The sequence below is a fragment of the Abramis brama genome (assembly GCF_963993115.1).
Source record: "Abramis brama genome assembly, chromosome: 18".
In the NCBI taxonomy this organism is placed as follows: domain Eukaryota; kingdom Metazoa; phylum Chordata; class Actinopteri; order Cypriniformes; family Leuciscidae; genus Abramis; species Abramis brama.
Window position 1 is genome coordinate 29,365,972 of NC_139980.1, and position 14,635 is coordinate 29,380,606.

Sequence of the window (14,635 nt, forward strand, 5' to 3'; positions counted from 1 at the left end):
TCAAAAAGGCAAAATTTAATAAATAAAAAAAGTTGAGTAATTTGCGTCACCGGATACTAGTTGAACATTTCTATTGTAAAACAGTCAAATATTAAATGTTTATCTACTTACATTTTACCAGGCATTCGTTCACTTCTTTAATCATTTTGACATTGATGAGCTAGACCGCTGAACTTTTAGTCTTCCTAAAAACAAACAGAGCGGTCCGTAATGTAGTGCATCAGAGCAGCATCAAGAATATCAAGTGAATCTCTTATTTGCATCTTAAGTTTATTGCCAATAATAATGACAGGTTTGAGAAAGTGTAGAACTCGGCGAGCTCGCGCAAAACACATCTTCAGCACAGCGACTCATTTAAACGCCTCTGATTGGCCGATGTGTTCAACAGACATGTCTGTGATTGGCTACAATGCTCAACGCTGCAAAAGCACGTCGTAAGTACCTTTAATGCAAAGGGAAAAATATAAATAAAACTATAATATGCACTGTTCATGATTAGGTAATCGCGGCCGCTGTAATCTTATTAACATTTTTTTTCTGATTAATTGTTTTGCTCTATGAGAAAGACAATGTAACAAAATATTCGGGGCTTTATTAAAAACATTCGGGGCTTAAGCCGGCACATTAATATGACTGGTCGCTTCGGCAAGGTAATGAAAGCAACGTGATATCGACCTTATTCATATTCATAAGCTAGCAGGATTCGTTTTTTTACGCGCAGGTGTAAACGGATCACGCACCCTGGCGTGAAGTACTATCAGCCCACACAAAGTTCGGCTTCAAACACACAAAACACAAAGCTGTTTTAGTTTATGGCCCTAATATTTGGTAGGCCTAAGTATTCATGCAGATGAATAGCATTTTATAGCCTAATGTAACAATTAAAATGATGGTAAGTGCTGCTCTTTCTACCTGTTTGATTGCATCTGTGCCAGTAGGTCGGGCCAGCGATTCACTTATGTTGCACACTTTGGGTGGAATGTGATACAGTGCGCCTGAACGCAAGGTCACCACCAGCTGCTACCCCATAACTAACACCCCACCGTCACATTCCTGATCAATCTCCCACTGGGACACCTCTTGTGTGACATGCTTTCACCAAATACTTAGATAATCGTGCTGATTGTTCCCATTTTTTTAAAAAGACATTCACATATTTTAAGGCAAAAGACCATCACAGGACAGACTAAAATGCTGGTTCTTTTAATAAGGGTTTAGACGAGCACAAACACAGAACTGAGATTCTCAGTGGCAAAGCACTTCAGCTCACCAGCATGGCCAGATCCTCATGGGCATATCAAACATTAACCATCGAACACATCCCCCAAAACATTTCACAGAAATTAAGACCTGTCAGTAATCTTTAACAAGGATTGTCCTTTAAACAGCAGCAACTCCCAGATCTTTTGGATGCTTAAAAGGAAAGTTGACTCAAATTGAAAATGCCGTCATCATTTACTCCAAACCAGACTTTATCTCTTCCGTGGAACACAAAAGAGAAATGTTGAAGCTTTAAAAAAAAAAAAAGACGTTTTCCACGTTTTATGAGAGCTTGAGAGACTCTCACTTTTATTGGAAATGCATTCTTGATAATTTCTCCTCATGTGTTCCACAGAAGCAAAAGTCATATGGCTTAGGAATAAAATGAGAATGAATAAACAATTTTTGGGTGAACTAAATCATTGACAGCACAAAGTGACATCTCATTTAGCTTTTTAACTAAATATACATTTCAAAACTGTACATACATATGCATATAGACAATCCAAATAAAAACAGGATCTGATAAGAAATTTTAGTCCGTTATTGCTCAATTTGCACATGGAACAAGGGGCGTCCAAAACCACGAAATCAACATCAATATTCAGCATGGAAAAAAGATCAGATCATCTGAGATTCAACATTGTTAATTGCACACAGCAGAATGAGATGGAAAAACAATCCAAAATGGCTGAATCTAACAACCTTTAGACCCAATATAGATTAAAAACAAGCAGGATGTCAAAATCAGATCGCTTTCAGATCATTTCACTTGCATTATGGGAACAAGCCATTTTTTTTTTTTTTTGCATAAAGTTTGCTTCCATTTTAGATTGCGTTAGGCTTTTTAAAATAGTATTTTCACCTCATTTCATGCGTTTTGATTGGTGTAGCGCTAGTTCAGACATGAACATGGAGCCTTTAGGTCACCTTTTATGAGAAGGAACTGCTCAGGAACTTTGAAGTTCCCAAAGATCTCCTACTTGCACCAGGAAAGCTTCTGATCTGCTTGCTATAACATCTTATTTTCTACCTGTAGACCTTTGCCGATTTTCAAACAGCTTTGTATCGTTACAATGTTGGTAGTACAGTATCTGCAAATGAATGGTGTATACTCTTTCTTCATGTTACCTTCACCCAGATCCCCCCCATTTGTTCGAGAACACCCCCCAAGTCCAGAAGACAATGTAAAAAGTGTCAAAAGTCTTGATTTGCAGACAAGTAAACAGGTATTTCATGGTGCAGGACACATTACGACATTGTCATAATACAAAGCTGGTTGAAAATCTGTGAAGAGAAGAGCATAAGAAGATTGAGATAATGGTCACATTGTAGAATACATGAAAATCTGGCTTACATTCACAGTTTGTGTCCGAGTAGGGAACAAATGCATCGTCGCAGTTATCCCTGCAAAATCTCTGCATATTGCATTTGATTGAAAATAAAACTGGAAAAAAATAGGACAATTAAAAATAAAAATAAAATCTTGATTCGTCAAGACAAAGTATCTCACATATACAAAAAAAACGTTAAATTACACAAACTGATCACGGCCTCCGCTGTCCTTTACAACTGCAGAAATACAAAAACAAGGAGTCCCTCATACACAAATAAGTTAAGAAGAGTCTGGAGGTGATTTTGTTGAGTCAGGTAAATCAGGAACATCACAGTATGGTTCTTCTCAGCTTCCCTCTGAGCTGCTGCCCTCCGGGTCGGGTCTGAGTCCAGAGAAGGGCAGTCTGACGCAGTCTCTCGGAGTGGAATAGCACTCCTGCTCCGGGGACTTAATCTGGGGTCTTTGGTACGCCGAGCAACTCCCGTTCTTCACGACGGGCTTCTGGATTTTAGGGCTGTCGTAGATGTCCTCTGGGTAATTCCCCCGGTCTAGTTTGACTTGGGGAGTCTGGTAGCCCCCAGCCAGTCCTCCGATCACTTTCCTACAATTACTGCCCTCTACTGCTCGAAACGACGGGCTTTTGTTCAGTACCACCCCTGGGACGCTGTAGCTGGGGTCTTTGCGGAAGGTGTGGCGCTCGATGATGGGCGTGGCGTACTCTGGCTCCTGATTGGTCAGTGGCAAGGCATACTGGATGCCCGTCTGCAGTTGGTCGTAGTGAGAAGTAGCCTCGCTGTCCTTGTCTTTGTCCTCGGTGTCCATGGGCCTAAACGTCGAGCCTTTTCGAGACACTGTGTCCGTGCCAAGCATGAGTGGCTGCTGGTATTCGTCTTGAGAAAAAGAAGAGAGAAATAGTTAATACTGGAATAGTTACCCTAAAAATGCCTCAGCGTTTATTTTATTTGGCTGTGTTATTTTAGTATTATTAATATACTATTTTATTATTTAGTTTTTAGAAATGTTATGTGCTTTTGTCATTTCTATTAGTTTTCTTTAAAAAAATTATATATAAAAGCTATTTTCCAAGACAACATTTCTAATTTTCATAAGTTTTTCATCCAATATTTCGATTTAATTTTATTTCAGTTTTATTTCAAATTCAGAAAACAATTTGTGGTAGTTTTAGTCAGTGTTATTATTGATTAAATCTAAAACTAATATATATATATATATATATATATATATGTATTTGAAATTAACATTAAAATAAGAAAATTAGAAATTTTGCATTGGCCACTAGCTGAAAAAATAAGTTTAAATAACTAAAACTAAATTAAGTAAAATGAAAACATAAAAACTATATAGACATAAAAAAAAAACTAAAACCCAAATTTTACTAAAATTAACATGAAAACACAATAAAATACAAATATATTCTAAATCTAATCTAAAATATAACAAAAACTATAACAAAATATCAATGATACTAAAAGTAACACTTTTTTCAGTTTAAAATAACACTGTTTATTGTTCCATACTCTTTACAATGAAACTCAGTAGGGTCCAATGGTGTTTTGGACCCCATTTTATAGATGAAAACAGTTGTTTAAAATATATTATTTTGTGTTCCACAGATGAAAGAAAGTCCTACAGGTTTGGAACGATATGAGGGTGAGAAAATAAACTTTAATTTTTGAGTGAACTATCCCTTTAAACTTGCTCCATGCCACCATAAACCATGTTTTTCTGTTCTTTGGTTTATTGTCTAGCTATCCTGAAACATACCTGGCTAACCAATAAGCCATGATCATAAATATGGGACCATAAACTCTTATGGCATCAAACATAAAAGAAAATGTTATAGCAAAAAGGAAATCAATGAAACCGTTTCAGTATTTGCTCAAAGGGACTCCAAGTTGAGCGCCAGGCTTGAAATCGGAGCGCCTGTAATCTGTCTGACGTCTTGCACAAACCTTGAATCATCAATAATTACAGCCTTGGAGGAGAGTAGGGGGAAAACTGACAATTAAATATCAGCGAGCGTTTCCATCTGGCAAGCATTCAGGCTGTTACAACCATTTCAATAAGGTTTTTTTTACTCCCTTGGCACATTGAAAGATGAAAAATGGCCTCACAAGTTGAACTCCTTTATAATCAGTCAATAAAAAAACTCAGCTTGAGAAAGTGTGCCGTCTCCTCTCAGACTTCAGCTGCGGCCAGAAAAATGAAACTCTTTTGAGTCCATATTTCCTATTGAACACAATATCCTAACAGAGCATGACAAGCAATAAAACAAATCAATATATCATATCTCTTTTATGTTAAATAATTTTGCTCAGACTATGACAAGCAAACTGTGCTACGAGATATTTTATTGGTCACTTGGGTTCTATTACAGTCCCGTCTCAGATGCTTGTTGGGGAGTATTTAACATTTAACTAACTTAAACTACATTTTCAGTGGCTCAACTGTTTTGTTGCTTTGGATTATTATAGTCATTTATACTATTAAAAAAAAATACGTTTTTGAACAAAGTTTCTTATGCTCACCAAGGCAGCATTTATTTGATCAAAAATATAGTAGAAACTAGAAACAGTAATATTGTGAAATATTATTACAATTTTAAAAAACAACAACTTCAAAACATGTTAAAATGTAATTTATTCCTGTGATTCAAACCTGAATTTTCAGCATCATTACTCCAGTCTTCAGTGTCACATGATCCTTCAGAAATCATTCTAATATGCTGATTTGCTACTTCAGAAACATTTCTTCTTATTATCAATGTTGAAATCAGTCGTGCTGCTTAATATTTTTGTGGTAACAGTGATTACTTTTTTTTCAGGATTCTTTAATGAATAAAAAAGAAAAAGAACAGCATTTATTTGAAGCTTCCAGCAGCTTCTTCAACACATGTCCGATCATCAGCGGGGACAGAAAACATGCTTGATAATGGATGGGACACTGTGTAAGAAACTAAATCAAAATTCGGTCAGTCTTTACCTGCCATTTCCCTGGTTACCAGGTCCAACTTCTGGATGGGCTCTTTCTCAGAGCTGTATTTGATGGTGAACTCAGTGGACTGGTGTCTGGTGAACGGCTGTTTTATCTGTCTCCAACAGCCTGTAGACAAGAATCATTTATCTGTCAGCCAGTCTCTGAAAGATGGTTTTATCTCGGAGCGAGTCAAGCAGCTAAGCCTTAAATTATACATGTCTGAAAGGGCAGAACACAACATATATATTGGGAAGGGATCCGTCATGGTGACTAAGAACATTTTTTAAGACTTGGAAAATAATAGAGGTTAAAAAACATATGGTGCAGTCAGGTTTTATTAATGCAAAGGTGTGCATTGCATGATTTTCTGCATTTTATGTTATTCTGAAACCAATGCTAAAGGAAAAGTTCACCCAGCAACTAATATTTTGACATTATTTACTCACCTTCAAGCTGTTATAAATCTCTACGACTATTTCTTGGGTGGAACACAAAACGAGAGATTTACGAAAATGTTTAAGCTGCTCTTAAACAAAACTAAAAAAATATGTGGAGACCAGTGGCTCCAAAAACAACAGCACCATAAAAGCAACCCATGTGCTCTATTCCAAATCTTCTGAAGCTATCTGATAGCTTTATTTGAAAACAAACATATAATCATAGATGATCACAACAAACAAAGCTATCATACTGTTCGATAAGCACAAAATTGTATGGAAAACAGCAGTTTAAAATGTTCTAATTTTGGATGAAATATTCCTTTAAGTGTTCCAGCCAGTTGAGTTAAAGCGAATGTTTTACCTGTATGATGCGTCTCTGCAGAGCCGTACGTGTTCTCCTTTGTCTTCTTACTGTGGGACAGTGAAACACATCAGCGTCAGAGACACAGGTGGCAGATTCTAGAGTCTCTCACCACCTTCATCACTCTTAAACAAGACAAGATGCCTTACTATTCCCTTGAAACATGTCCATAAGAGGTTTTCATTCATCCATCCTCATTTCCCCACAATGCCCCTGTCCCTGAGCTCTCTCTCGGGAGACTAATGCAGCTGGCACATCTCCTGACACTGACCTTTGACCCTCAACCTTCAGTCTCCCCATTCTTTACGGATCTGAATATCGCTGCAATGTGTTGCTGTGGAATCACAACATGCTCACTCATATCAGCTTACACTCGCTCTTTTATTGACACCAGTGGCTGTGGAATCTATTAGGGCAGGCTGGGAATCACTGGTGTGTGCACATACGCGATGCCGAGACTGTCTGTTGCGTTTGATAACAGGACTAGTAACAGACGGTAACTGAACTGAGATAAGCCTGCTGTGCTCCAATAAATCTTAACATATGTGACCCTACCTCCCTCTCAAGTCAGACACAACACGGAAAATACTGACAAAATAGTCATAACTTTCATCATTTGGTCAGTTTTGATTCCAGGTTGACTTTAAAGAACATTTTACTTTGTTTATGCCGGTGCGCTGTGGCAAGCTTTATACGTGCGCTTGAGCGCTGATTAGGATATGTAGGCAATTAAAGGCTCATTATTATCCCTAGAAAATATAAACAAATATGGCAACTAAAAATAAACTATAAAATTGACTTACTTGTATAGCATTTTAACCAAGCAGATTCCCACCAGGATCAGGACCACAAGAAGAATGGTGGGCACAATTATCACAACCAAATTAACTAAAAAGAGAAGAAAATATGAGATGTACAAGTCAGAGATGAGGAAGAAAAACAAAAACAAACAAAAAATGATCCTTTGTATAAAATATAATAGAACAAAATAATAGAATGAAAGCAACAACAAAACAGTACAAATATAAAAATTAAGATATTCGATTATAGTTTTTGTTAATATTTTGAATAAGAATTTAAAGTTTGTGTTTTCATTTTAATTGTAGTTCATTTTAGTAATTGCAGTTTTGTAAAATCATGTCTAGATTTTCTTTAAGCTTTAAGTTTGTTATTTTAGTACTTGAGAAATGTTGCCTCGACAATGAGCTGAAATAAAATAAGTTAATATTTTTTATGATGTGTTTACGGGTTTAGTCAACGATAATATCCCTGAGGTAGATGAGGACAACCAATATACTGAGAGAAAAAAAAAAAGTTGAAATTTGAATAAGGTTAGGAAGGAAATATAGCACATTCTCAGACATTTGTCCAGTACTTCTGTAACATAATCTGTATTAATTAATGAGTGATTAGTGTGCGTTCTTAAAACCGTACCAAGATTAGCCTGAGAGGGCACTGGTTTGGTCATGTCATTGAGAATGGGCTGTGTAGGCTGGGCGTCCAGTGTCACCTGAGACGACGAATTCACTACATGAGGAAAAACTGAGGTTTAGTGCACATTTAATATGAATAATGAAATTGTAGAGCCTTTATGTGTCTGACACGCACCTGGGATGGGTTTAACATAAGGACAGCCCAGTAGCTGCACTCTCATGGCAATTATTCTGTGCCACTGTTGAGGTACCACACGAATGCTTCGTGCCACGATGGAGGGATGGAAGGTGTTGCGTGTTTGGTGGAGGCTGTCAGTATTTCCTTCAAAAATCTAAGGTGAAATACAACACTGCAACATTAAAAACGTGAATGATACACACTGTAGAACTGCACGATTCTGGAGAAATTAAGAATCACGTTTTTTTTTTTTGGTTTCAAACAGAGATCAAGATCCTCCTACGATTCTGAAAAGACAACTAAACAAAATAACGTAATTTACTAGAGGTAAATGTTCAATGCTGATGTTCAATGACTCGCTCATAAATACTTCATTGTTTCATTACTAAATGAATCAGGGTTTCTTGAATCTCTTTAATGAATGATTCAATGACAATTTATTTTAACAGTCACATGTCGCCACCTGGTGGCAAAACGATGTAATCGATACAATCCTTATTTGAAGCGCCATCAACGTTACTTTCAAAAGGTGATTTGCTCTTTTATGATCTCTTCCATACACTGTTTATATCTGAATTATAAACATTTATCCCAGTTCTTCTGTGATTATATGAATATTCGTAACAGAAATGACTATACTGTGTGGTTGAAAAGCTGTTTCATACATAAACATGACATCTGCTTTCTCTGGCTCAGTGCAGACGCAGATCTGAATGTTCTGGTGTGATTTTGTCAGTTTTAATAGACCCAGGCAAATCGTTGTCATTTAGGAATGAATTGCGTGGATGTTTGAATCGAAATCGTGATCTTTTGAACGATAACTCGTGTATCTCTAACACACAGACAGTTAAAAGAAAAATCTAAATTGACATTATTGACTCTTAATAAATGTCTCTGGTCTCATTGTGATTCATTAGTGTTCTTTATTCAAAAGAAAATTCATAAATTTTTTGCAGCTGAAGTAATATTTTTGATGCCATTTGGCCAGGGATACACATTATGCAATTTTATATACAGTACAGGCCAAAAGTTTGGAAACATTACTGTTTTTAATGTTTTTGAAAGAAGTTTCTTCTGCTCATCAAGCCTGCATTTATTTGATCAAAAATACAGAAAAAAAAATGTAATATTGTGATATATTATTACAATTTAAAATAATTGGTTTTCAATTTATTATACTTTAAATTATCATTTATTTCTGTGATGCAAAGCTGAATTTTCAGGATCATTACTCCAGTCACATGATCCTTTAGAAATCATTCTAATATGATGATTCATTATCAAATTTGGAAACAGTTTTGCTGCTTAATATTTTTTCATAACCTGTGATACTTTTTTAGGATACTTTGATGAATAAAAAGTAAAAAAATAAAAAAATAAAAAAGAAGCAAATGTTTTAAAAATAGAAATCTTTTGTAACAACAATATACACTACTGGTCTGTAATTTGGGGTCAGTAATTTTTTTCTTTCTTTTTTTGAAATAAATCAATACTTTTATTCAGCAAGGATGTGTTAAATTGATAAAAAGTGATAGTAAAGAAGATTTATATTATTAGAATTTTTATTTTTATTTTGAATAAATGCAGTTCCTTTTATTCATCAAATATATTAGGCAGCAGAACTGTTTCCAACACTCATAATAAATCAGAATATTAGAATGATTTCTAAAGGATCATGTGATAGTCACATGTGACACTGAAGACTGGAGTAATGATGCTGAAAATTCAGCTTTGCATCACAGGAATAAATTATTTTTTAAAGTATATTCAAATAGAAATTTTCTCTGGTAAGATTTTATGTCTTGCTTTAAACAAAGTTATTAGTGTTTGACACTTAGCCAAATCTTCTAACTTTAATATTCTGGATTTAGCAAATAATTTGCTTGTATGTTCTCGATAATTAACTTTATGAATAATTCTTATAGCTCTCTTCTGTAGAATAGATAAAGGTTTTATATTTGTCTGGGGGAACACATATCAGACAAATATAAAACCTTTATCTATTCTACAGAAGAGAGCTATAAGAATTATTCATAAAGTTAATTATCGAGAACATACAAGCAAATTATTTGCTAAATCCAGAATATTAAAGTTAGAAGATTTGGCTAAGTGTCAAACACTAATAATTTTGTTTAAAGCAAGACATAAAATCTTACCAGAGAAAATACAACACCTTTATCAGTTAGAAAAAGAGTTCAGTAGGAGAAGGTATAATTTTAAACATCAATTTGCACGTACAACAATAAAACAAATGTGCCCCTCAGTTATGGGAGTAAAACTGTGGAACTCATAGCATGATAATCTTAAAAGTTGTAGTAATATTGGTCAGTTTAAGTATAAGTATAAACAGAGTATATTCAGACAGTATTAATATGGTGAGGTCTATGTTGTTTTTGGTTTTGTTTGGTTTTGTTTTGTTTTTTGTGTTGTTTTGTTTTTCTCTATATATATTGGGTCTAGTAATATTGGTCAGTATAAGTATAGATATAAACAGAGTAAATTCGGTTAGTATTAATATGGTGAGGTCCATGTTTTTTTGTTTTGTTTTGTTTTCCTCTATATGTATTGGATTACTTGTTGTTTTGTTGTCTGGGCATTGCCTGATTTATTATACTGCATGAATGCTGATATTTAAACATTGTTTTTTGTCAGTGTAATTTTGGCTGTAAGCTGCTTAAGAAAGGTTATTTTGATTTTTGGAATAGGGGACAGATATTATAAGATTTTATCTTCTTTCTGCTCCCTTTTGCACATGGGAATTTAAATTATCTAAAGAAGAAAATGAAATGTTTTGTGTTTTACCATGGAGCAATACAAATAAAATGAAATGAAAAAATGAAAGACAACTATTATTTTAAGTTGTAATAATATTTCACAATATTACTGTTTTTTTTCTGTATTTTTGATCCAATAAACGCAGCCTTGATAAGCATTAGAGACCTCTTTCAAAAATATAAAAAAAGTGACCTGTACTGTATATATATATATAATTTCCAACTATTTCCTTTCCAAGTACCTTACAGCAGAAGTTAAAATGCCATTTATGGTTGTATTAAATGTATGATGATGGAGTGATATAAAGACAAAGTCTTACCATATCATCAGAGTTATTGTACTGGACAAACGTCCGCCAGCGGTTCCTCTCCTTGTACTCGATCTTGTAGTTTTTCACAAAATATTCGATGTTTGCGATGGTCAAGCCTGTTGTCAGAATGCCTATGAAACAAAAACATGACCCCGAATTATTTCGTTTGAAAAGCACAAAAAACTAGCGTTCAGTTAAATGTCTAGTCACACAGCATTTCTCCTCAAATGCTCCAGAGGTCATTCTCCTGATACAGTGATGCAAGCGCTCAGCCAGCTGAGGAATGTGACAGCATGTAGGCTAAAGACTTCGCTTCAGAGTGCGGCCCGTCATCTGCATCACAGTGGAAACCTGCGGTCGGCCTCTTTCGGCTACAAAACACATTCCTGAGGGAAACACTCAAGTGGCATGTTCCCAGCAGACACAGAAACACCAACTGAAGACCCCGAGCTCTGTTATTACTTCCTAACATTAACTACATCACAGACGCGAGGACACCACCGTGATCATAAGAGCAATTCAAAGTGTGAAGCTGTGAGATTGAAGTGTGATGACATGAAAGTTGAGAAAGGAAGTTACTCATCATCAGAGAAAAGCTTGAAGAGTTCAAAGAGATTATAGTCACTATATAAAGAAGCAAAGGTAAAGGATCAAAGCTACAAAATGAAAGAACCATTTTTAAGACAGTGATGCCCCTTCTTGTGGTCAAAGAGGAAAATACTGAAAACTAAACAAGCAGTTAAAGTGGAGTATAAAATGCATAATTGCGGTTCTAAATTGTAATTCTCCCACTTCCTTGTGAAAAATAACTACTCGAGATCAGACATTCGACGCTGGTGAGAAGTGTCAATTGATGTTATTTCTAAAATGGCACCTACTAAAAGCAACATTCCATTGGTTGTTTTGGAGAATTACAAGTTGTCTGGAATACAGCATGACTGAAGCGTTTTGTGTTGAGAAGTGGGATCATTTCAGTATATCCCATTCCGAATACCAGTATTATTACCACAATCCTGCAGATTTAGTAATCCTCAATACCACTGCAAAACGAATTACTAACTATTATACGTACAGTATATCCAACTTGCACACTACACAATACACACTACTGGTCACAAAGTTTGGGGTCGGTAAGATTAATGTTTTTTAAATAAATCCCTTATGCTCACCAAGCATTTATTTATTTGATCAAAAATACAGTGAAATTGTTAAATACTATTGTGATTTTAAATATATTTTAAAATATAATTTATTCCTGTGATGCAAAGCTGAATTTTCAGCATCATTACTCCAGTCTTCAGCGTCACATGATCCTTCAGAAATCATTCTAATATGCTGATTTGATGAAATGTTTCTCATTATTATCAATATATTTTTTGGAACCCATTATCATTTTTTTTCAGGATTCTTTGATGAATAGAAAGTTCAAAAGAACAGCATTTATTTGAAATAGAAAGCTTTTGTAAAATTTTAAATGTCTTTACTGTCACATCCTTGCTGAGTAATGATTAGTAATAATTTCTTTCAAAAGAAAAAAGAAAAAAAATCTTACCAACCCCAAACTTTTGAATGACACTGTACATTACAGTAATTTTGCCATGTTCAAGGGTGGTCCTAATAGCTCCCCGTGGTAAAATGGCTTTTTGTGGCTCATTGCTTTCATTTACCATACTCTCTACAGCAATGTATTTATCTTGAGGAAAAAAAACATGAATTTTTCATGCTTGTTGACAAAAGCTCTCTTAGAAAGCATCGTGTGAATGCAGAGCGGTGAACCCCACGGATAAAGACATGCTTTTTCTCTAGTTTTATTTAGCCTCACAAATGTACGCCATCGCCACAATGATAACAGTGCTTCCTCTTTTAAGACGGGCCGGTTTCACTCAGGGTAATCATGTCCGAAAGCGCAGATTCCCTACAAGAGACAAAGTGAGCATTCTTTTGCTCCTTGAGCTGTATGAAATTAACTCTGTTGTGCTGTCTACAAACAGTCATGCTCAAAATAAACGCATGTCCGGCGTGTTCCTAAATTTAAATGTGCTTTTGTAAGAGGGTTTGTATGTGTGATGAATGGACACAGAGAGGGCCTTTCTGCTTTTAAGCAATACCAGGAACTGTTATGTAGATACCAGTTAGTTGTTGGCGGGGGGGTTGTCGGCGCTCATGTGCTCCGGGTGTGTAATGCTCCTCGACGCTCCAGAGCCGATCACGAGAAATACTTTTTGTGTGGATAATTACACCACTTAACACCCTCTGGAAACATTGGGTCTTTCGGAAATGTTTGTGTGTGTGCTGGGATCTGAAGGTGTGTTCAAGCCATGTCGTAATTATGGAAATTATGAGATTCTGACTAAAAAAGCGCTCACATCCTCACTTAACTCTTAACTCTTTCCCCACCATTCAGGTGTTAGGTAGGGCTGGGCGATATGGCCAAAAGTATTATCATTATTTTCCATATCATACAATATCAATATTTATGCATAAAGGACCTGGAATGCATAAAGCTAGAAATGTTTATTTTTTTAAAGAGGCTCTGTTATTTCTTTTGATATATTGACTGTTCACTGCTAAAAAAACGCTGGCAGGCAACTTTTTTAGTAAATGCTGGTGAGGACAAAGTTAATTACAACTCTGAATTTTGGAGAGCTCCGACTTGTACCACGTCAGAACGTCACGGTTTGTCATCTCGTAATTAATTATGACATGGTGTGAATGCAGAATTATAGCATTATATTTCTCTCTGAATTACAGACAACCTATTCAATTATGTGCATTGGATTTCCATCATGTAAGAAAACCAAACCTGCACATTGAGGAGGTGTCAAAGAGGAAACCGGCACAGTCAGGTTACCCATAAAAAATTAAGTAAATGAGATCAGGTTATGCAAGTTACAAGTATTACCTGTGATCCTCCTCTTTTCTCCAAGATCAATCTGTAACCACTGTGGTTGGTTATGGTTGAGGTAATCAGAGATACCCCGTTGGGTGCTGCTAGGGGACCAGTCGACTTCAGACCTATCAGAGGAGATGTTGTGTGATGACAAGTTTGTAGAAGAGCCCACTGGAAGAAGAAGAACTGTCTGTTGGCTGCAATCTGTAGGAGAGAGAGAGAGCACTGTAGTCAAGAACACATTTCAAATTAAGCATTTACACTATTTTTCAAAAGTTTGGGGTCTATAAGATTTTTTTGAAAGAAATTAACAATTGTATTTATCAAGGATGCATTAAATTGATCAAAGGTGACAGTAAAAGACATTTATAATGTTACAAACATTTTCTATTTGAAATGCGGTTCAAATAAATGCTGAATGTTTAAACATTCTATTATACATCAAAGATTCCTGAAAAAATGATGTATTAGTTTCCAGAAAGAAAAAAAAATTGAGCAGCACAACCATTTTTAACATTGATGATAATAATAATAATAATAATAATAATAATAATAATAATAATACATTTTCTTGAGCAGCATTTTAGAATGATTTCTGAAGGATCATGTGACACTGAAGACTGGAGTAACAATGCTAAAAATTCAGCTTTGCATC

At 35.4% G+C, this 14,635-nt stretch overlaps 1 protein-coding gene across 1 annotated transcript in view; it reads right to left on the minus strand.

Moving 5' to 3' along the window:
* Positions 1-1,189: 1,189 nt before the first annotated feature.
* The window catches only part of dcbld1 (discoidin, CUB and LCCL domain containing 1), a 33,041-nt gene continuing 19,595 nt past the window's right edge, over positions 1,190-14,635 (minus strand). The window contains exons 8-15 of the mRNA XM_084091836.1: positions 13,993-14,184; positions 11,100-11,221; positions 8,003-8,159; positions 7,829-7,921; positions 7,198-7,282; positions 6,395-6,444; positions 5,600-5,719; positions 1,190-3,486 (exon numbers count right to left, since the gene is read on the minus strand). Of these exons, the coding sequence (XP_083947962.1) occupies positions 2,942-3,486; positions 5,600-5,719; positions 6,395-6,444; positions 7,198-7,282; positions 7,829-7,921; positions 8,003-8,159; positions 11,100-11,221; positions 13,993-14,184 (1,364 nt within the window). The 3' untranslated portion in view covers positions 1,190-2,941. The remainder of the gene's footprint in view (positions 3,487-5,599; positions 5,720-6,394; positions 6,445-7,197; positions 7,283-7,828; positions 7,922-8,002; positions 8,160-11,099; positions 11,222-13,992; positions 14,185-14,635) is intronic.